Source organism: Solanum pennellii, chromosome 3 (genome assembly GCF_001406875.1).
Source record: "Solanum pennellii chromosome 3, SPENNV200".
Taxonomy (NCBI): domain Eukaryota; kingdom Viridiplantae; phylum Streptophyta; class Magnoliopsida; order Solanales; family Solanaceae; genus Solanum; species Solanum pennellii.
The window spans coordinates 30,454,572-30,475,549 of record NC_028639.1 but is presented as its reverse complement, the minus strand read 5'-3'; the positions used below and the strand labels follow the sequence as shown (position 1 = coordinate 30,475,549).

The following is a 20,978-nucleotide window of genomic DNA, read 5'->3' as shown; positions in this document are numbered from 1 at the left end:
ATGTCTGCATCTATTTTGACGACTTCACCATCTTTCATATACTTCATACACTGATGCAAAGTAGATGGTACAACCCTATTTTCATGAACCCAAGGACGTCCGAGCAACAAGTTGTATGATGTTTTTGAATCTATGACATGAATCAAAGTGTTTGATTTCACATTGCCAATGGACAATCCTAAACGAATCTTCCCTATGGATCATTTTCCTCCGTGATTGAAACCTTCAATCGTTAGGTTACTTTTGGACAATTCATCAATGGAGATCCCAAGATTTTTTAGAACTTTTGGCGTGATATTAACTGCCGAAGCACAATCAATTAGTATGCAATTAAGATGTTGTTCTCGAATATACCCTACAACAAATAAGGGCCTATTATGTAGCTTATACCCTAACAGCAAGTCATCATCTGTGTAGGATATTGTAGCACAACATGGGGCAAATTTTCATCAGTTTGATGTTCTTGTGTTATTATTGGATTATGCTCGCCTTCATTTTCCTTTGTTTCGTCTATGCTGGAAATAACATGTGTTGCACCAATTTGACTACCGCAAAAGAATTTTTTAGGAAAGAATTCATCCAATGTAATGGGCCTTCGAACCTTATGCGATGAAGAATCATTGATCTTTAGGATAGTATAAGGCTTGACGCTTTTTGGTGGTTGTAGTTGATTCACATCACTCCTTGTTGATCTTTTCTTAGGAAGTCGTATCCTAAGAACTGCTTGATGTCACCGCTTCTTACGAGTAACCAAAGTCCAACCGTCAACTTCACTTTTTTTGTGGTTGTCTATCTCTAGCGAACCCTCAATAGTTTTCCTGGGAACATCAACTTCAATAGGCGCTAAACTTCCGAATCACAAGAAAGTGGTGTTTAGAATAGATGGCGACATTGAACACTTCTTTTGATTTAGTGCTACACTAGCATGATTTTCCTCCGCTGTTTCATCTTGGTCAATAATGATTTTTCCTTCACTTATGAACATCATGATCTTCTCCTTCAAGATAAAGCATTTATTTGTCGGGTGGCTAAAGACGCGATGAAACTTGCAATATCTAGGATCACCAACCTTATTGATCTCTTCGGGCCTCTTTGATTCAGGAAGATCAATAACTTTCGTAGTTAGCAATTCCTCAAGGATCATAGGTACATCTGCATCTAGAAATGGGTAAACCTTTGCCTTTAGCTCCTTCAAGGTTGGATGTCGCCTCTCCTCTCTTGGATATTGACTTGGGATTCCTCCTCTTTTAGTTTAATCTTGGTGGTGACCTTTACAGAAGTTGCTTTCACCGCCATAGATTCCTTAGTTTGGGTCATTGAGGTCATACCTTTTCTGAACTCCTTTTTTTCTTTTGTCAAATCAGCAAAAGGAGATGCCTTCCCATGACTCGCGATGCTCAACTCCATGTCATGTGCTCGTGTAGCAAGTTCCTTAAATGTTCGTGTTTTTATTCCTTATAGTATGTATAGAAGTTCCCTATGCATTCCCTAAATGCACATTTCCACAACAGATATTTTAGAAAGACGATCTTTGCAGTCCAAAATCAATTATCTCCATCGATTGATGTAATCCACCACTGGCTCATCCATTCTTTGCTTATTGCCGGTCAACTCTATCATGCTTACAGTTTGGTGAGTACTGTAGAAACGATTGAGAAATTCCTTCTCGAGTTGCTTCGAACTATCAATAGACTCGTGTTCCAGGTTATGTACCAGTCGAATGCATTCCCTTTTAGCGAACGAACAAACTGTTTTACCAAAAGGTCACCATGTGTTCCAGCATTACTACAAGTTTCAACAAAGTGGGCGACATGTTGCCTTGGGTTCCCCTTGTCATCAAATTGTTGTAGCTTTGGTGGCTGATAGTTTGTTGGCATTGATAGACAATCAATTCATCTAGTATATGGCTTGGAGTAATATGAGGAACTTTGTGGTGTTCCACCATATTGAGCCCTGATGGTGTACATTATCATGTCTTGAAACTGTTGGACAGATAATGCAGCAACTTAAGCAGATTGTTTCTCCTTTTGAAATTTGGGCTTTGCTAGAGATTCCTCAACGTCCTTGTTTCGTTGATCAAAACCAGATGGACAAGTGGGAACATGACTTGACTCTCCAAGTGTAAAGGTCTCCAACTTGTTCATAAGTTGAGCAATATGAAGATTTTTTTCATCAACAGATTTCTTCAAGGCCTCAATGGTTTGCTCCATCATCGCAAACTTCTCGTCCATGTCAGTTGAGTCAGCCATCAAAGCATTGATATTCATTGAAGTTGGAGAATCCATTGAATCTTCGGAATCACCAAAGTTGGAGCCCATTTGATAAGATTCTCCGAAGAATACAGACGCAAGATTGCCCGTAGGTGTTGCACTTCGACCATCGTATGAGAGTTGTTGTTTTTCATCGCCTCCAAATAAGTGAAGTATTCATATCCATCTAGCCCAATATTTTTGAACTTACACTGAGTAATCGGTCCAACATGATGAGACCAGCAGACACGACATCAGTAGACTCCTTGTTAGAAAAATCGCAACTCTTTCTGAAGGCCATTACAATAGTAGCCTTTGTAGTTTCTGATTTGCAAGAGAAAGAGATGAAGAGCACAATCAATCCCACTAGGAGTACAATTCTGTTGTCCTCTTGATTCTCTCTCCTATGTTTTATCGCAATTCAAGGGCCTTCAATAGCGTATTTCCGAAATTGTTGGATAATGTCGACCTTCTTGAGATGTTGTCGATCTTAGGAGAGGCCACCTTGTAGTGGCAAACTTCATGTAGGAGAGTGTAGAAGGGGATCTAACGCTTGTTACAGTTGTAGAAAACCGGGTCACATGATGAAGGATTGTCCGTATAAGAGAGGTCGAGAAAGAGGAAAGGAGAGAGTTCAACTGATTAGTTCAAGTGAAGATGCTCCAAGGAGGCAACGATTCTTCGCACTCAAGTCTAGGGGGGTTAGGGATGGAGATATCCCAAAGACAGCCTTTCGTACCCGTTAAGGTCATTATGAGTTTCTAGTTATGTCGTTTGGTCTCACTAATGCACCTGCTGTATTTATGGATCTCATTAACAGAGTCTTCCGTGAATACCTTGACTCTTTCGTCATAGTATTCATTGATGACATTCTCATCTACTCTAAGACCAAGGAAAAGCATGAACAACATTTGAGACTAACCTTGCAGGTATTTAGACAACATCAGTTGTATACCAAACTTAGCAAAGTGTGAATTCTTGCTTAGATCAGTGACCTTCCTGGGTCATGTTGTGTCCGACAAAGGTGTTGAGGTAGACCCCAGGAAGACTGAGGTTGTTAAGAACTGGCCGAAACCTCTTACTCCAACAGACATCCGTAGCTTCTTGGGATAGGCTGGTTACTATCGCAGGTTTGTGGAGGGTTTTTCTTCCATTGCTGCCCAACTCACAGCTTTGACGAAGAAGCTAGTCAAGTTTGAATGGGGGGAGACTTGTGAGAAGAGTTTCCAGAAGCTCAAGGACAGACTCACTTCAACCCCAGTGCTTACTTTGCCTAAGTGAGGAGAGAATTACACTGTTTATTGTGATGCCTCTAGGGTTGGTTTGGGTTGTGTTCTTATACAGGGTGGTAAGGTGATAGCTTCTGCGTCCAGACAGCTCAAGGTTCACGAAAAGAATTATCCCACTCATGACTTGGAGTTGGCAGCTGTGGTGTTTGCACTAAAATTGTGGAGGCACTCCTTGTATGGAGTGCATGTGGATGTGTTCACAGACCACAAAAGTCTCCAGTACATGTTCACACAGAGGGAGTTGAATCTACGTCAGTGGAGGTGGTTGGAGCTGTTGAAGGACTATGACTTGAATGTCCACTACCATCCGGGTAAGGCTAATGTTGTAGCTAATGCTTTCAGTAGGTTGAGCATGGGAAGTACAGCCCACGTTGAGGATGAGAAGAAGGAGTTGGTGAAAAATGTACACAGACTGGCCAGACTGGGTATGCGGTTAGTTGACTCTACTAGTGGGGGTGTTTCAGTTCATCCTAGTTCTGAATCATCCTTAATAGTTGAAGTCCAGAAGGGTCAGCATCTTGATCCTATGTTGATGGAGTTGAAGGACTCAATGTTCATAAAGATGAATGAGTCTTTTGCTTTGGGAGGTAACGGTGTACTTAGGTACCAGGACAGGTTGTGTGTACCCGATGTGGATGATTTGTGGACCAGGATTGTTGCAGAGGCCCATAGTTCTAGATATTCCATACATCCAGGTTCCACCAAGATGTATCATGATCTTAAGCAGATCTATTGGTGGGATGGCATGAAGAAGGACATTGCAGAATATGTGGCCAAGTGTCCTAATTGTCAGCAGGTTAAGGCAAAACATCTTAAGCCTGGTGGTCTTACTCAGATTATTGAGGTTCCGACTTGGAAATGGGAGGCCATTAATATGGACTTCGTGGTTTGTCTTCCGAGGACTAGGAGACAGCATGACTTCACATGGGTTATTGTGGACAAGATGACTAAGTCTGCCCATTTTATCCCTGTGAAGTCTACTTCCAGAGCCGAGGATTATGCGAGACTCTACATTGATGAGATTGTGAGATGGCATGGGATTCCTTTGTCTATCATTTCAGATAGAGGAGCTCAGTTCACTTCACAATTCTGGGGATCCTTCCAGAAGAGCTTAGGCACGCAGGTGAAGCTTAGTACTTCCTTTCATCCTCATACTGATGGGCAAGCAGAGCGCACCACTCAGACATTGGAAGACATGTTGAGAGTGTGTGTAATTGACTTCAGAGGTAGTTGGGACGACCATCTGCCTTTGATAGAGTTCTCGTATAATAACAGTTATTACTCCAGCATTGGGATGGCGCCGTTTGAGGCACTGTATGGTAGGAGGTGTAGGTCTCCAGTTGGGTGGTTTGAGGTTGTATAGTCATCCATTTTGGGTCCATAGATCATTCATGAGGCCTTAGAGAAGGTCAGGGTGATTAGGGACAGATTGGCTACTGCTTACAGTCGGCAGAAATCTTATGCAGATAATAGAAAATGGCCCTTAGAGTTTGATGTTGGTGACCAGGTCTATTTGAAGATATCACCTATGAAGGAGGTGATGAGGTTTGGCAGGAAGGGGAAGTTGAGTCCGAGATATGTTGGGCCATATGAGATCCTGCAGCGTGTGGGTGAGGTGGCCTATGAGTTGGCATTGTCTGCGGAGCTAGCTTCTGCTTATCCAGTCTTTCATGTATCTATGTTAAAAAAGTGCCTAGGTGATCCAGCATCGATTCTACCTAGTGAAGGTTTGGGGGTTGATGAAGATTTGTCCTATAAGGAGGTAACTGTTGAGATTTTCGACAGACAGGTCAAACGACTGAGAAACAAGGAGGTTGCCACAGTGAAGGTATTGTGGAGGAACCATCTCGTTGAGGGTGCTACGTGGGAGGCCGAGGCCGATATGAAATCCCGCTATCCTTATCTTTTCAGTCCCTGAGGTTAGACTTCCTACTCTTAAGTCAAAGTTTCCTTATCTCTCCATTCTTTGTTGTTATTGCTTGATTGTGCATAGTGATTATGTTATGATATGACTGACGTTGTGCTAGATTAAAAAAGTGTCTTTCGGGGACGAATGTTCCTAAGGGGGGGGGGGGGATAATGTAACAACCCTACAAATGGATATGCTAAGTAATGCTTAATGTGTCTAGAATGCCTACGATTAGATCTGGTTCACACAAATTGATGCGCGTAGAACCAGACCTCTGAACCTCTGCAACAGCCAAGCCAACTAACTTGGTGAGTTAGTTTATCTAGGAAAGGTTGGGTCCAGCCATGTAGGGCACCCGAATATTAAGATTTACCCGTATGAGTCTTTACCGGACTTAAAAAGGGGAAATCTTAAGTTTGGAGGGTCTAGGGGTAAAATGGTCTTTTCCAGGCTAGGGGTAGTATTGTAATTACCCTAAATATTTAATTAATTAATTAATTAATTATTTAATATGGTGGAGGGGGCATTTTAAGGAGAAAGGGGCTGAAATTGGCCTTTGAGCAAAATCTTGCTCCACCTGGATTCGAACCTAGGTGGAAGCAATGATTTAATTGATTTATTGTATTTAGTGAATTAGTTAAATTAGTTAATATTTAATTTTCTGATTTAATTAAAGGAAAATCAGATTTTTAATAAGAAGTAATAATAATAATAATAATAGTAATAATAATAATAATAATAATAATAATAATAATAATAAATAATGAGGAGTCCTAGTTTGACTAAGTCTCCACCTAACTCTCCTAATCCTAATCCACTCAAACTCATGTTTCTCTCTACTCTCATCTCACTTGAACGTCTGATTATCTCTAAAAGAACAGAACAAAAAAAATATAAAGTTCATCCAGAACTTGAACGCCAAAAAAAAGCTCAGAAGAAAAGTTAGTCTAAAAACGTAAAGCAAAACAAAGTTTTTGACGGGATTGTGCTTGAAGTTTTGGTGGTGAGGCTTGGTTTCGTGGGAAATTGGCAGCATTGGAACAAGTTTTGAATGACATTAAGGTATGGGTTTCTTCCTTTTGGTTTTTCCCAAGAGACCCTTAAGTCTCAGATGAATCTACTCCGAAAACTAGGGTTTGTCCCCATTACATGTTCCCTGTCACTAGCTCCCAATGATCTTAGTTTGGTATGTATGCTGGTAGATTAGGCGTGTAATGTGATGTTTGTGATGAATATATTCATGAAAGATGTGTTCCGAAAAAGTGAATTACGTTAACTTGATTGTGCATGTGTGTGCCATGAGTTAGCCATGGTTTGAAGCCTGGATTTTTACATGTTAAAATGTTGTATTTTACGTATATAAATATGTTAAAAACGTGATGTTCATATGAGTTCAAAGTTTCTGAATTGAATGATAATTCTTGATTGAAATTAACCTTGAAAATGCACCTAAAGATCTCCCTAAAAACTACTCGAAATGTCTTGATGTTTAACGTGAAAGAGGGTGAGAAAATGGACCGCAAAAAGGTGATTAAATTCTCGAAAATAACCATGAAAACTCACCTAAAGATGCACTAGATGTTACACGAAAATTTATCCTAAATCTAACATCTAAAAGTAGAGAAAATGGAATGCAAAGAGGGTGAACAAATTTCTAGCATTCTGGAAATTTGTTTTCAGGCAGCTTACTGTAAAAAAATTCACATTCTAAAATATTTTTTTAATGCTTGAGGTCAGTGGGGATTGAAACCAAGACCTCACCATATACATGTCATAAAAAAATTAAATAATAAAATGTGGTAAGGGGGATTTGAAATGGGGTAAAGCTCAAGTGAAAAGTTAGGGGGAAATGAAAGAAAATGAAGTGAGGCGTGTGGGGTTCGAACCCACAACCTCTTGGACGGATGAAGGAGAGAGGAGAAGAATGAGATAAAGAAAAAATAAAAATGAGGTATGTGGGATTCGAACCCACAACCTCTTGGCAGAATGAGAAGGTAGAGAGAAAATGTAAATTAAATAAGGTGAGGCTGTGGGGATTTGAACCCACAACCTCTTGAATGGATCAGAGAGTTATATGTGGAGAGTGGGGATTGAGCCCACAACCTCTTGGATAGGTAAGAAAGTTAAGTGATAAATTAAAAGAAAAATAATGAGTTTGTGGGGAACTGAACCTACAACCTCCTTGACTTAAACAAAAAAGGAGAGGAGAAACAGAAAGGAAATATTATGGGGTTGATGGGGATCGAACTAGGGTCCCCCAAATCTTAAAAAATTGCAATTATCAAGTTTAAAATAAGATTAAGTGTTGTCCAAGGGATTCGAAATCGGGTTCCCTTACCCAATTCCATATTGACATATAAGTCATACGTAGGTAAATATTTAATGAATGCTGCCTCTAAAGATCGAAATCAATATCTTTGCATATCTACAAGATGCATAAGTCTTGTACCACATAATTTTGGGTAAACATGAATCACTTGGACAAACTATGAATGAAGTCTCATGGGTTGTATGTGAGGACTCATAAGTCTAGCATACGTTTAAAAGTAAGTGATCCTAAGATGTATGTGATAAAATGATGTAACCCTAGAAGGGTTAAGTAAGAGTGTGGAACACACTAAATGGCCAAGTGCATTGGCATATCATGAAATGAACATTCACGTAAAGGGGTGAGTAATTATGAAAAGCAAATGTGTTAAAGTTAATGAATGAGGTGACAATACGATAAGAGGCTAATGTGAAAGATGAGAGCAATCTCAAATGAGCCTAAGTAAATGTTACCAAAAACATACTCACCTATGAGAGTGTAAAGTTAATGAAGGGACCAGTCTCTATGAACACTCTAATGAAAGTATTGAAGTTAATGCATACTTAATACTAATGATGAGATGAGAAATCATCTAATAAGCTATGATGTCCTCATGCTAGAATCCGGCTTTCATGATGTATGAGTTGAATGTAATTGAACTTTATACTGAGCACCGATAGGCTAGCTATGAGCGGTGATACCTTCCTTCGGGAAGGGCGGAGGTTCACGTAACTCTCATGAGATGAGACTGTCCGACATGCCGGGTATGGGTCTCCTTATATCTCCTAGTCTTTGAACCTATACTGCCAATATAGGGATCTAGCAGGGTTCGACTCCCTATATACGGTAGCATGTTCGGGTCACTTTGGCCGGTGATTTCACCTCTTTTCAGTGTGGGGAAGACACTGGATTTTATGATGCTCACATGATCTATGTCAGTTAAGGTTAAAGTTCCCAAAGAAAGAATGAGGCCAGCCTCAAAGAATACACAGAATGAAATGAACGATACCAAAGGTGTTAGGATAGGATAATCAAGAGGTGAGCTAGACTTAAGTAATGACACTAGGTTATTCTTGGTCATTGCACAGCGAACCCGATGAGATTCTTAAACTACATCCTAGGTATGACTGGTGGCTGCACTAGTATATGAATGAATGAAAATGAAGTACGTATGAATGAATGAAGCAGACTCTGTGTTTGCTAAAGGAGGCTCCCTAGTTGAGGTCCCATATGTTGAGCCCTCATTTTGGGAAGTCTTAATGTCAAGTCCATGATTCCAAGGTCTCATGCCATATGAAGGAATGATATGAACTATGTGATATGATATGTGCAATATGTTATGTGCTGTTTGCAAAATGATATGTATGATGAAGCATGTTACTCTCATAGCATGACTTTCCTAATCCGGTTTGGCAAATTTACTGACTTAACTTTCCATAACTCATATCGTTAGGAGAAGCTCTTCTTAATCATGCATGTCCTTGGTGTGTGCTTGCATATACCCATACTTAGTTCAAGTGTGTACTAATCACATACAACTCTCTACTTTTAGGTGCAGGTGCAGGTGAAAGCTAGAGCATTACGAGACTACGCTGAAGTTATCCGGACGTGGAGCATTCATCCGAACTTGGTAGGCCCTCTTGCTTTCGAGGATGCCTATCTTTTATATTCTAGCTTAGATGTAGGCATGAGCTAGTGGAGGATGTTCCACTAGCGTTTCTTTCTCACTTGTTTCAGACATTGTATTGATGTCATTTTGGCAAGTATACATTTAATGCAGTTATGAACTATTTCATTCATTTGAGTATCTTGGTATTAGATGGTTGTTGTGAATGATTATGAAATTATGTAGATGATCTTATTCGAATACGATGTTTCCTATTATGAAGTCTAAGTATACTTCAACTAAGCAAAAAGTTCAAATTTTCCGCTAAAATTTATCTAGATGATGTAACGATGACATATGTAGGCTTATCTGCGACCTCTGAGAGGTCAACGACGCCGGTTTCGGCTAGGGTCTAGACTTCTGTCGTGACACCCTCAACCTATGCCCGAAATCCTAGAGACATACTTATACTATACTAAGGTCCTATTACCCCCTGAACTTATTTTATAAGTAATTTTCTACCCCTTTTCGGCCTTACGTGGCACTAGCTTAAAAAAAGAGTCAACCAGCGTTGGGCCCACAAGATAGTGCCACATAGGCCGAAAAGGGGTAGAAAATTATTAATAAAATAAGTTCAGGGGGTAATAGGACCTTAGTATAGTATAAGTGTGTCTCTGAGATTTCGTGCATAGGTTGAGGGGGTACTTGTGCATTATCCCTATATTTTATAACAATTAGGAGTTATTTTCTAATAATTCCCACTAAATTAAGAGTTTCTTTAGAGTTTTTAGCCTCACACCAAATCATCAAAAACAAAGATGATTTACTATCACACAAATATACACTTCGTCTGTCCCAAAATATATGACTTACTTTTTTTAAGTTAGTTTCAAAAAGTATAACACATTTTTATATTCAATAATAATTTAACTTTAAAATACTCATTTACCCTTAATGAAATAATTTCTAGCCACACAAATTTCTATGACTTATTTCATGTCAAAGCGTATCAAGTCAAATTAACTCATATAAATTGAGACAGAAGGAGTATAACTTATCACAATTATTTTTATTAATATTTTTTAAAATTTACAATGTTGATAATATTTGAAAGTATTTATTTTACACTTAATGATATGATTTACTATCATATAAATATTATCTATAGAGAAAATGGTCTAAAGTCCCCCCAAACTATACCTGAAATCCCAACTACACACTCTAACTTCACGGGTGTCCTATTACCCTCCTGAACTGTTTAAAACTGATAAATTTACTCTCTAAACGCTTATGTGGCACAGTGAGTGTATCTCACTCTCTTGAAGAGAGTGAGGACCAAAACAAATAATAAATTTTATTTTCAAAATTTTCTTTTCATAAATATGTGTATATTTAATTATGCTTTTTTTCTTATTTATTTCCTTTCTTCTTCACAACAACATAAACCAAATCTCTCCATCACTCACCTTCTCTAAGTTTGGATTCACCATGGAATTTCATTATTCTTCTTGATTTTAGAATTTTGTTTATTCAATTTGTGCACGAAATTAGAAAATTTTGAAAATCAGTTCTTTACTAATATTATTAAAATTGATAATCATCATGCCTAACCACATGGCAAATGGATTAGCAAATTCTAATCTTGATTTTTGGTGCCCTAGTTTAATAATTTAAATTCAAGTTCAGAAAGAATTTTGGGTTGTCAACGAAACCCATATGTGATTTTGAAAATAGAAATGAAAAGGTCCGTTGTTATGTATTCATTACCTCAATTTGAAGAATTCAACAAATTCATTCATGAAAATAACTTGAGTATCAATCAAATAGTAGATGAAACGGTTAGAAATAAAATTCTTACTAAATTTACCTTTCAAATTGATAAACTTTTGATGTTTGCGAGAAGATGAAAATGGTGGAAAGAAGATTATTCAATTGCAAAAATTAAAGATTATCAAAGATTTATAACTTTACCTTTTAACAATAAAACTTGAAAATTTCATAATTGTACATTCCATAAATGTAAGTTTAAAACTAGCATAAATAAAAAACTTAGAAATTTTCTCTTCAATGGCAAAAAAAGGAAAAAGAAAAGAAGAAAGAAAATAAGAAATAAAAAGAAAAGAAGAAAATGGCTGGAAAGAGAGAAAAAAATATAAAAGAAAAACAAAACAAAAAAAGATACCATAAATTTTTTATTAAAAACTAATATATATGACGTGGCAGGCGAGTGCATTCACTCTATAACGAAAATCTGGGTGTGACCTTTTAGGGGGCTATATATTTCATTTTTAAAATGTATAGAGGGGTATTAGGACTCCCGCAAAGTATGAGTGTGTAGTGTAGTTGAAAATCGGGTAATAAATTAAAGGGGCATCGGATTATTTTCTCTATATCTATACAACTTATTTTAGATGAATAATTTACTAACACACAAATACATTTTTACAAATTTATATATATAACTTATTTCAGAAAATAATAATATTATTTAATCAAAACTACGTAAAAGAATATATATATATATATATATATATATATATGTGTGTGTGTGTGTGTGTTTTTAAAAATAACTAACATAGTACATCAATTAATTAATATTAAATTTATAAGTTTATGATTTAGTGAATGTTTTGTTTGGCTTATTTTTAGTGGTTTTTGATTTTTAAACTATTTTTGGGTTTCGGATATTTGTATAACACAAAAAGTTTAAGCACTTTTTTAAAGCTGAAAAGGTAAAAAAAAAAAAGGCAAAAGTCAAAATTTGGGTATTCCCGACTAATAATTTTTGACTTTTAACGTATAATTCACTTTAAAAAAAGTCAATCCAAACATCCCTTAAAAGTCGTCCTCCTTACTTTTTACTCTCTCCGTTTAAAAAAGAATAATCTAGTTGACTTGGCACGAAATTTAAGAAAATAAAAAAAAAATTGACTCTTATGGTCCTAAATTAAAGCTACGTGAAATGTACAAAACTGCTCCTTAATTTTGTAGTTTTAAATATGCTATGTGAAAAGTTGAAATTAAAATGTTATCAAAAAAAGAAAGAGTTCATTCTTTATTAAACAGACTAAAAAAGAAAAGTATATGTTTTGAAAATATGTGTCAACCATATAAATTTTTTTTATTTAAAGTGTTTTGGAGTAAAGGTGAAACTAATATTGTAATTGAATGTGTCTTGGAGAAAGTAAGGACAAGGTGGGGATAGGCTTAGCCAGTCTGTCTGTGTTTGTGGAAGCTAAGCTCCCAAACTCTCACTTTGTTATTTCTTCTTTTCTTCTTCTTTCTTGTTTGTGTTGTTGGTTAAGATTGAATGGCTGCTGCTGCTGTTTTATCTCTTTCTCTACCTAAGCTTAATAATGTAATTAAAGCTTCTTCAGGTAGTAGTAGTAGTACTACTACTTTTGCTCCCGAGAGTCTTGAAGAGAAATTTGGTCGTAAAGGCATCAAGTTCTCGGATGGAGGAACAGTTGAGCTTACTGTTAGAAATGGAAGTTCGGTGAAACTACAAATACCAAATGCACATATCACTTCTTACAAACCTAAAGTTTATTGGAAAGATGATGGCTTTGAGGAAGTTCTTTACACTCTTCCTAATTCCAGAGGTGGCATTGCTTTGGTAATCAATGAAATCTTGGAGCCTAATCCTAAACTCCCCGTCCCGAAGACAACAACACCTTCTGATCAATGGACTCTCACAGATGTTGATTCTGACTCTATTGATGCTCTACAGGTAAGCACATCTATATATGTTGCTCCGACTCTCCAAAAATGTGCATACATGACTAAATGGGAAGTTTCTTGATCCTTCAAATAGATTTCAATTGCAGCTGAATAGTCATTCTTGATTTTCTTGCCCTTTGCCTCAAAAGGGAATAATTATTGCGTTGTTATGGGCAGGTTGAATTGAGCTGCAGTCGAGGGAGTCTAGATATTAACTATGTGGTGTCACTCTATCCATTGAGTATTGCAACAGCAGTTATACTGAAGAACAATGGTCGAAAGCCTGTCAAGTTAACGACAGCTATACTAAGCCATTTGATGTCTAAGACAAGAAAGGGAACGGGAATACAAGGACTCCGGAGCTGTACTTATTGCACACATCCTCCGTTGTCTTCTTCCTTTGAAATTTTATCTCCAGGGGAAGCTATGAAAACTGAGGAACCCGGTATGTTCTCTTTTGGTTGGGAACCAGAGAAGAAGCCCGGCATATGGTCTACTCAAGATGTGCCCATTACTGTCCTCAAGCACAAGCTCAGTAGACTTTATTCTGTTCCACCACAAGAAAAAGCAAAGGATTTTTATAATTCAATACCTTCAAAATACGAAACAATTGATCAGGTATCACATTCAAAACAAACACTCTCCTAAATTACATACAAGTAATACTTGTTTTATAACTCATAGTGTAGTGTTCCTTTAGCATCTTAAGAACAAATTCGTCACAACATTAATTATTCTCTTAAGAGAGCATAAAGTTCAGAAAAAGTGAACTTTAGAAACAGCAGAAAACTTAATGTGTTGTTTTGTTTCGTTTCCAGGGTCGTGAGCTCTTCTTCAGGATAATACGTATGGGCTTTGAAGATATTTACGTATCGAGTCCAGGTTCATTTTCAGAAAAGTATGGGAAGGATTATTTTATCTGCACAGGCCCTGCTTCAATGTTGGTTCCTCTTGTTATCAATCCTGGTGAAGAGTGGAGAGGAGCACAAGTTATTGAGCATGATAATTTATGATTGTCCTCTAGAACTTCAGAACTGGAGTAACATTTTTTTAAAATGTATATCTTTATTTACAAGCTTTATGTACCTCCTGAATTTATTCATCAAGAAACTGTAATGCCAAATGTACTTGGTTATTCCTTTTTTTTTTAAACTGTTTATACTCCACCAGAAGAGTAATTGTAGTTAGCAATCTGAGAACTCCAAAATAGAAATGGATTTAATGAATACTTGTTTCTCCGTTTTTCTATCCGCGTCCAAGCAAATTCACTGAGTTGAGCTAGAGATATGTTCTTTCAACTGCAGGGGCTAAATAATAAGGTTAGACATGTTCATAGAATCCACCCTGAAAAAAGAGAGTGAGTATATTGAGTATTGAGTAGGTACCACCACCCAAAATATCATAACAAGATATGTCAAAATACACAAAAAAAAAGGACCATAATCCACAAGCCCTTTCAACCATTAGGTCATAGCCAACCAAAAGTTATCCAAATACAAGTTAAGAAATATCATATGATGCAACAAGTATAACAGAACTTAGTCATCTTGGCATACCATCTGGTGCACTCTATTCTTTCTTCTTCTGTTTGGCATGGCTACCATTAACACTAGTCTCCTCTCACCAAATATAATTCCCGGCTCTCTCATTTCTAGATCCCCGAGCAAAAGCATATCCACATTTCCTACTCCTCCTCCTCTCTGCAGTCCCCTCCACTACGGTTGCTTAACAAGAAATACTCAATTGCCAGGGGTAGCTTCAATATCATACCCACCCGTTGACATGGAATACTTGGAAAGTGAGTTTAGTGGACATGGAGTCACCTTCACAGAGGTTAATGAGAGTTGCGTTGTGCGCATGGCGTTGGAGAATGGAAGTATAGCTAACTTGATGCTTCCAAGTGGTTTGATCACATCATACAAAGCTCAAATGTGGCATGGAGGCACAATGGAGTTGCTGCATACCACTGTCTCAGAAGGACAGAATGGTTCACCAGTCATTGAAGGAGGAGTTTCACTAGCCTGCAATTGCGAGAACGATCAAGGTTTTTCATGGTCCCCAAGTTCTTGGGCTCTTCATCAAGTTAAAGGAGATCCTCAAGGATCTATTCAGGTGCCTTTTGTACTTACTATTTATTTATGAATTATGGTTTACGAGTGCCCAGTTTATTGTTGAATTAGATATTTAGACTTGTTGGAGGTGCAGGTAGAATTGATTTGCACAAGTTCAGATGGAAAGATTGAAGCTAAGTATATGGTTACTCTGCAAGAAGATCTTTTAACTTCAGAGATTAAAATCTTTAATTTAGGTATGGCAAGCTTCCGGATGACTGGTTCAGTTCTTAGCCATCTGACAGTAAGCACACCAGAAGCCAGCTATGCAGTAGGACTGCAAGGCTCAGATTTCTTCAGCAACCCTCCATTCTTAGCTAACTTCAGCATTGTTCCGCCTGCCTTCGGGAAGACGAAAAATCAGCCTTCTAAAAAATCTTTTGGGGAAATATTCTCAAGCTGGGGTACAAAAAATGAAAACCCAGAGAAAATTGCAGAAAAAGAGTTGGAGGGTGAAGAAACAGACAACTACAAACATTTGACTGATGAAATGAGCAAAATTTACAAAAGTGCACCTAGGAATTTTACACTCATCGATCGGGTAAACTGTCTTCATGAAATAAAACAGTATTAAGCAATTTCTGAATTCTAGCTGATAATTGATATTGACATGTTGATAATTATTCATGATCAGGGAAGACGAAACTCAGTGGTAGTAGGACGGGACGGGTTCAAAGAAGTGTACTTGCTGAGTCCTGGCTCAAGACATGAAAGTTATGGCAGATACTCATACATATGTGTTGGGCAAGCTGCTTTGCTTCAACCAATAATCATAGAATCTCAGAGTGAATGGAGAGGTAAACAAAGTTTGCATAACCCAAATATGTGAAGTTTTGAACCAGCAAAGCAAGCTGATCAACTTGTTTTCACACATAATAGAGTTTCTCATAGCAAATCAAGAGATGGCAACATCATTACAACACAGAAACCATAAATCAAGCAGATACACTTGATTTAGCTTTGAAAGTGAGGTCTGATATAGATGATAAGCTATAAATACTGTTTGGTTGCTTTAAAACATAGGTCTGTTTATCCTGTTGCCCATGTTTTCCCTGGCTTACAAACATTTATTTTATTCATCTGCTCGTGGAATCGGTTCACTCAGCAAGCTATAGACAGCAAATTATTTTAAATGGACAATTAAATAGATGTAGAACATAGGCTACTGACAGAGCATGAAAAAGCAATAACTTTTTTCAAAAAAGAAAAACTTTCAATTGGCATCCAAATAATCAATTCTGACAATAGGATACTAGTTCTATAGCAAAGTAGATCAATCCTCAATGAGCAATGAGAAAATTAAGGTACTGAAGGTCCTATTTAGTACCCACTATCTAAGAGTGGGGTCTATTATAGAAGACCAACAACATATTTTAGGTGGGAACAAGGTTGTAGCTTTGGTCTTGATTGCCTATCCACATCGAAAGTAGAAATGCTGCCAAAAGTACAGCGAAGATACCAAAAATCAGTATGTGTGTAGAAGCATAGCCTTTTGGGGGAATGACACCTTGAGATTCTGTTCCATTATGGGCAACATCATTTGAAGATACTGGCACATCTCCATTAGCTTGAGCATCTTCTGTCGAAGATACCGACTCGGAGTTCAGATGGTAGTGTTTCTCATCATTAGATGTCGCCCCTTCTCCATACTCACGCCTTTCACGGTGGAAGAGGCCATTTACTTCAGACTTTTCTGGACTTCCTTCACACCTGCACAAGGACGGACTCCTAAACCTTCTGGTTTTCCTCTCGGAAATGTCTGAGTTCACATCATTGGCATCCTGAAGGAGATGAATAAGTTTTCTTGGTGTTGCAAAGATCTTCACACTTTCGACATTAACATGAGAACGTGGGCTCTGAAGCACAAAAAGAGAAATGTCAATCATGTTAGGGCACCCATTAAATAGAGATATTAAATAGTACACCATACTAGAAGCACATAAATTCAATATGTCAAGGATTTTACTAAACTGTTCCACTTATATTTTGAAATCCCAAAAGTTATGTCATTTAACTTAAAACAATTACAGAATTTCTCTGTGCACATCCCAGAGAAATCATATAAACAAAGTTTTTTACTTCTAAGAATGTCATTGCTATTTAAGGTTTGTGGCAGATGAACTAGAGGAAACCATCTATTTTGTTTATGTCTTTAATCCTCTTTGTAACTCAAAGGACCGAGTTGTATCTTCTGTTCATCAATAATAACACAAGGTACTTTTTTAGCTCCAAAAGACTCCATGCTATCGGTTGTTCCAACAAACATCTACTAAAATTTGATTTTGACTTTAGAAATAGTAAAGCAATTTAAACTTCCAACATCATAAACTGAGCAAAGAACAAACTACACTCAATAACATGTTTTACCTGAGGACTTGGAGTAGCACTTCTGACAAAACCATTTCGGGCAGATCTTGGCAAAAATCCAGCAAATTCAGCAGCGTTATCTCCGGTACCATTATGAACCTCATTGTGCTCAGAGTTTATGACACCATTTCCATGTGTGAATTCGGAGAAGATGCCATCCTTTAGAGAGACATCAACACCACCATTTGCACTCTTCTTCCAAAGCTTTCGGTTCACACTCCTATCATTACCCAAAACATAAGGGCGCTGATTGATTGAAACAGGGGAGTCCATAAATGGTTCATAGTCAACAAATGAATTAATTGTGCGTGATTCTGGTGATGCAGCTAAAGATGATTGGTCAACAGAGTCCCGCAGATTTCTCCTCATGTTTCCTCTACTGTCAAAGTTGGATCCAGTCATTGAATCTACATCTCTCTCAAATTTTAAACCCTTCTCAGAGCATATTCTCTTTGCAGTCTGTAATGCTTCAAATGCAGCCCCTCGGACATAAAGCATCTTGTCAGATTGACATTTTTCCATCTCCTCAATAACCATTCTGAGCTCAGACTCTATGCTTCTTTGATCCAAATACTTCATCAAAGAGTTAACCATATGAATGGCGGACAATCTCTTTTGAGAATTTCCTTCTCCACTGCTACTACTTAAAATTTGTAATCCAGACTGTATCAACAATCTTGCATAAGCTTCCATAATTAAGCTATTGTGTTTGGCTAATGAAGTGACTAGAGCCATATGAGAATTAGTTTGTGTATGCTTCTCCAAAGCCCCAGCAACTCTTTGACAAACCTCATGAACCATCTCATTTGAAGCAACCCGCCAGTTATCAGAATCCACCAGAGCCTTTAGGCAGAGAGCAGCTCCAGAAGATAAACTCTCCTGTCTCCCCAGAAGACAATCTGAAAGGGGCTTTGAGAGGGAGTATATAATGTATCGTTTCTTTTCCTCTGGTGTCGTTGGATCCATACTGTACCTCGCAATGGCTGGAACAACTTTTGAACAAGCTTGGTGAAGGGCAAAAGATCCAGCACTGGATGTCAGGGTCTTGATAATAGTGCTCATGATGTTATCAATCTGAGGAACAATTTTAGGTCCATGTACACGGGCAAGTACCTCATAAAGTGAAATTGTGTATTCTCCTGATGATGCATTGGATTCTTTGGTTTCAGAAACCTGAGCAAGAAAGAGAGGGATCGCCTTGGAATCCAGCTCTTTCACAAATGCCTTCAATGCTTTCATTGCGCATTTTCTACTCTCAGCATCCTTATCCAAATTCTCCAGCTCTCTTTTAAGTATTGGGCTCAAACTCCTCCCCATTACTACCACTTACCTGCAACCAATTAAAATGTTAGACAGCTTCAGAAAATGAAGCAAAACCAAACAAATAAAGATCTACAATTTAAAACAAAAAAAACCTTCATTTTGGGTATTACACCATGTATTATCTTCAATTAGTACTCAGAACTTATCCCACCAAATCTTAAGACATCTTTAACAAACTGAAACTTCAATATATAGCCAAAACAACAACATACCTAATTTGATCCCACAAGTAGGGTTAGGGAGGGTGCAGAATGCACTCAGACCATAACCCCACCTGTGCCGCAATAAAATTTTCAAGAAATCCAAATATGGGTGTATCCAATTCTTATCAAGATTCGCTTTTCAGAAGAAAAAGTAAAGAAATTGGACAACAAGGTAAACTTGAATTGCAGTGTTTAATCAAGAACTCAAATAAAAACTTGCCATTTCAAAGCAATGAAACAACAATTGCAGTGTTTTTAGAAGTAAGAGATAAGCAGTGAGAGGATATGGTGCAAATTCAATTAGGCCCATTTCAGCCAAAGTTTCTAATAAGAAGAAACAATAACGAGTGCGTCAACATTTCCATGAAACCCAGATATTAACATACATTCCCAACCAAATTACCCAAAAAAAGCACACAGGAACACAAAATGGCCAGTAAGAACAGAAACACAAACTTGAGTCTGGAAGCTCAAGCAAGTTACAGTGAAAAAGGAGATTACACACAAAAATCTAGCCCAAATTGGAAGTTAACCAACAAAAACTATACCTTCTCTTTAGTCAAAGATGAATCCCTTTCAGATTGTTAGAACAGCAACAACAAATCACAAGATTTCTTCTAAAGCAACAAGAGTTGCCAAGTATGAACAGATAAATTTAGAGAGAGAGAGAAGGGGGGATTGCACTCCTAAAGAAAGTAAAGAAATTGCACTGCGATTTTAGTGGTTTGCTGTCTGATTCGTTTACATATTTTGATTGAAGGGTACCCTTACATTTTGAATCTTTCTTATTAATTCCCCCGCCTCTTCTAATTCAAATTTCAATATCCTACTCCGACTCGTGTGTGCTAATAGGCTAGACTTATACATATATTATTACTTATGAGTTATGAATGAATCCTGTATTTATTATGTACGAATTAGTTATTTTACTTTTTATCTTGTAATAAAAAAAAAAATATAAAAGCACCATTAAAGTTGTTTTGAATTTTTAAAAGATACCTTAACTTTGCGGACATCCTATTACCCCACAAAAGTATTGAATATCTTTGTAAAAGATCATTTTGATTTATTTTCTCGCCATGTTTGTGAACACGCACATGACGCGCGTGAAGGTCCACTTTTGCTGTCAAAAATCAATTGAAAAGTGTCACGTTTCAATCATTTTCTTTATTAATTATTTACCTCATCATCTTTCTCAAATTGGGTTACAATTGCCTCAAATATGTTAAACTTAATTAATGGCAGATCAAATATCATTAACACAAATTTACCTCATCATCTTCCTCAATGATGCTTTAATAATATGAATTAGAGTTTGGGAAAAATTATTATTGACAAATAGAATAACAAAAAACTATTTATAATAGATGCTTTAACAGAAAATAACTCATTAAATTGACACATCTCAAAAAAATTTCAAACTAGTAATATCAAGTTCAGATCTCCGTTGACTAATCAAAAGTGAATTGACGAAAATGGCAGTACGTGGAGAATTTGGTTATGAAGAAGAAGAAGAAAGAGAATGAAGAAAGAGAACAGAGGAGGGTAATGAAGAAGAAGAAGAAGAAGAAGAAGAAGAAGAAAGAAAGAAGAAGAAAGAGAAAAAGAAAAAGAAAATGGAGTTGATAAAATAAGAAAAATAAAAATAAAAATTAATACGTGGGAGATTATAATTGGTGTGTGATTGAACTTCTTTTCTTGCAAGTGAGGATGGTTAAAAAATGGGTATTTCCAACACTTTAAAATTGTTTAAGGGGGTAATAGGATGTCCGCAAAGTTAAGGTGTCTTTTTAAATCAAAACAACTTCAGTGGTGCTTTTATGTCTTTTCTAAAAAAAAATACATAGGATTCACTTTAACTTATACATGTATTAGATATGCGAGTTTCTAAAT

At 37.1% G+C, this 20,978-nt stretch overlaps 3 protein-coding genes across 3 annotated transcripts; 2 read left to right on the top strand and 1 right to left on the bottom strand.

The window, feature by feature from the left end:
- The first annotated feature begins 12,514 nt into the window (after window positions 1-12,514).
- On the top strand, window positions 12,515-14,307 carry LOC107014397 (photosynthetic NDH subunit of subcomplex B 2, chloroplastic). Its single transcript, XM_015214285.2, has 3 exons — window positions 12,515-13,091; window positions 13,259-13,699; window positions 13,900-14,307. Exons 1-3 carry the CDS (start codon window positions 12,672-12,674, stop codon window positions 14,092-14,094), a joined length of 1,056 nt encoding a protein of 351 aa, XP_015069771.1. The 5' UTR covers window positions 12,515-12,671; the 3' UTR covers window positions 14,095-14,307.
- A 230-nt stretch (window positions 14,308-14,537) lies between these two features.
- LOC107014396 (protein NDH-DEPENDENT CYCLIC ELECTRON FLOW 5) lies at window positions 14,538-16,271 on the top strand. Its single transcript, XM_015214284.2, has 3 exons — window positions 14,538-15,193; window positions 15,287-15,733; window positions 15,827-16,271. The coding sequence occupies exons 1-3, from the start codon at window positions 14,675-14,677 to the stop codon at window positions 16,019-16,021; spliced, it is 1,161 nt and encodes a 386-aa protein (XP_015069770.1). The 5' UTR covers window positions 14,538-14,674; the 3' UTR covers window positions 16,022-16,271.
- Window positions 16,272-16,381: 110 nt separating this feature from the next.
- Window positions 16,382-19,883, bottom strand: LOC107014395 (protein SINE1). Its single transcript, XM_015214283.2, has 3 exons — window positions 19,634-19,883; window positions 17,560-18,889; window positions 16,382-17,048 (listed from the first exon to the last, which is right to left on the bottom strand). The coding sequence occupies exons 2-3, from the start codon at window positions 18,874-18,876 to the stop codon at window positions 16,566-16,568; spliced, it is 1,800 nt and encodes a 599-aa protein (XP_015069769.1). The 5' UTR covers window positions 18,877-18,889; window positions 19,634-19,883; the 3' UTR covers window positions 16,382-16,565.
- Window positions 19,884-20,978: the final 1,095 nt, after the last annotated feature.

Excerpts from the sequence above, each read along its gene's own strand:
- LOC107014397 (XM_015214285.2), top strand. The coding sequence starts at position 12,672 with ATGGCTGCTGCTGCTGTTTTATCTCTTTCTCTACCTAAGCTTAATAAT. Across the intron at positions 13,092-13,258 it reads ACTCTATTGATGCTCTACAG|GTTGAATTGAGCTGCAGTCG; the intron begins GTAAGCACATCT and ends TGTTATGGGCAG. Across the intron at positions 13,700-13,899 it reads AATACGAAACAATTGATCAG|GGTCGTGAGCTCTTCTTCAG; the intron begins GTATCACATTCA and ends TTTCGTTTCCAG.
- LOC107014395 (XM_015214283.2), bottom strand. The coding sequence starts at position 18,876 with ATGGGGAGGAGTTTGAGCCCAATACTTAAAAGAGAGCTGGAGAATTTG. Across the intron at positions 17,049-17,559 it reads GTGCTACTCCAAGTCCTCAG|AGCCCACGTTCTCATGTTAA; the intron begins GTAAAACATGTT and ends TTTGTGCTTCAG.
- LOC107014396 (XM_015214284.2), top strand. The coding sequence starts at position 14,675 with ATGGCTACCATTAACACTAGTCTCCTCTCACCAAATATAATTCCCGGC. Across the intron at positions 15,194-15,286 it reads ATCCTCAAGGATCTATTCAG|GTAGAATTGATTTGCACAAG; the intron begins GTGCCTTTTGTA and ends TTGGAGGTGCAG. Across the intron at positions 15,734-15,826 it reads ATTTTACACTCATCGATCGG|GGAAGACGAAACTCAGTGGT; the intron begins GTAAACTGTCTT and ends ATTCATGATCAG.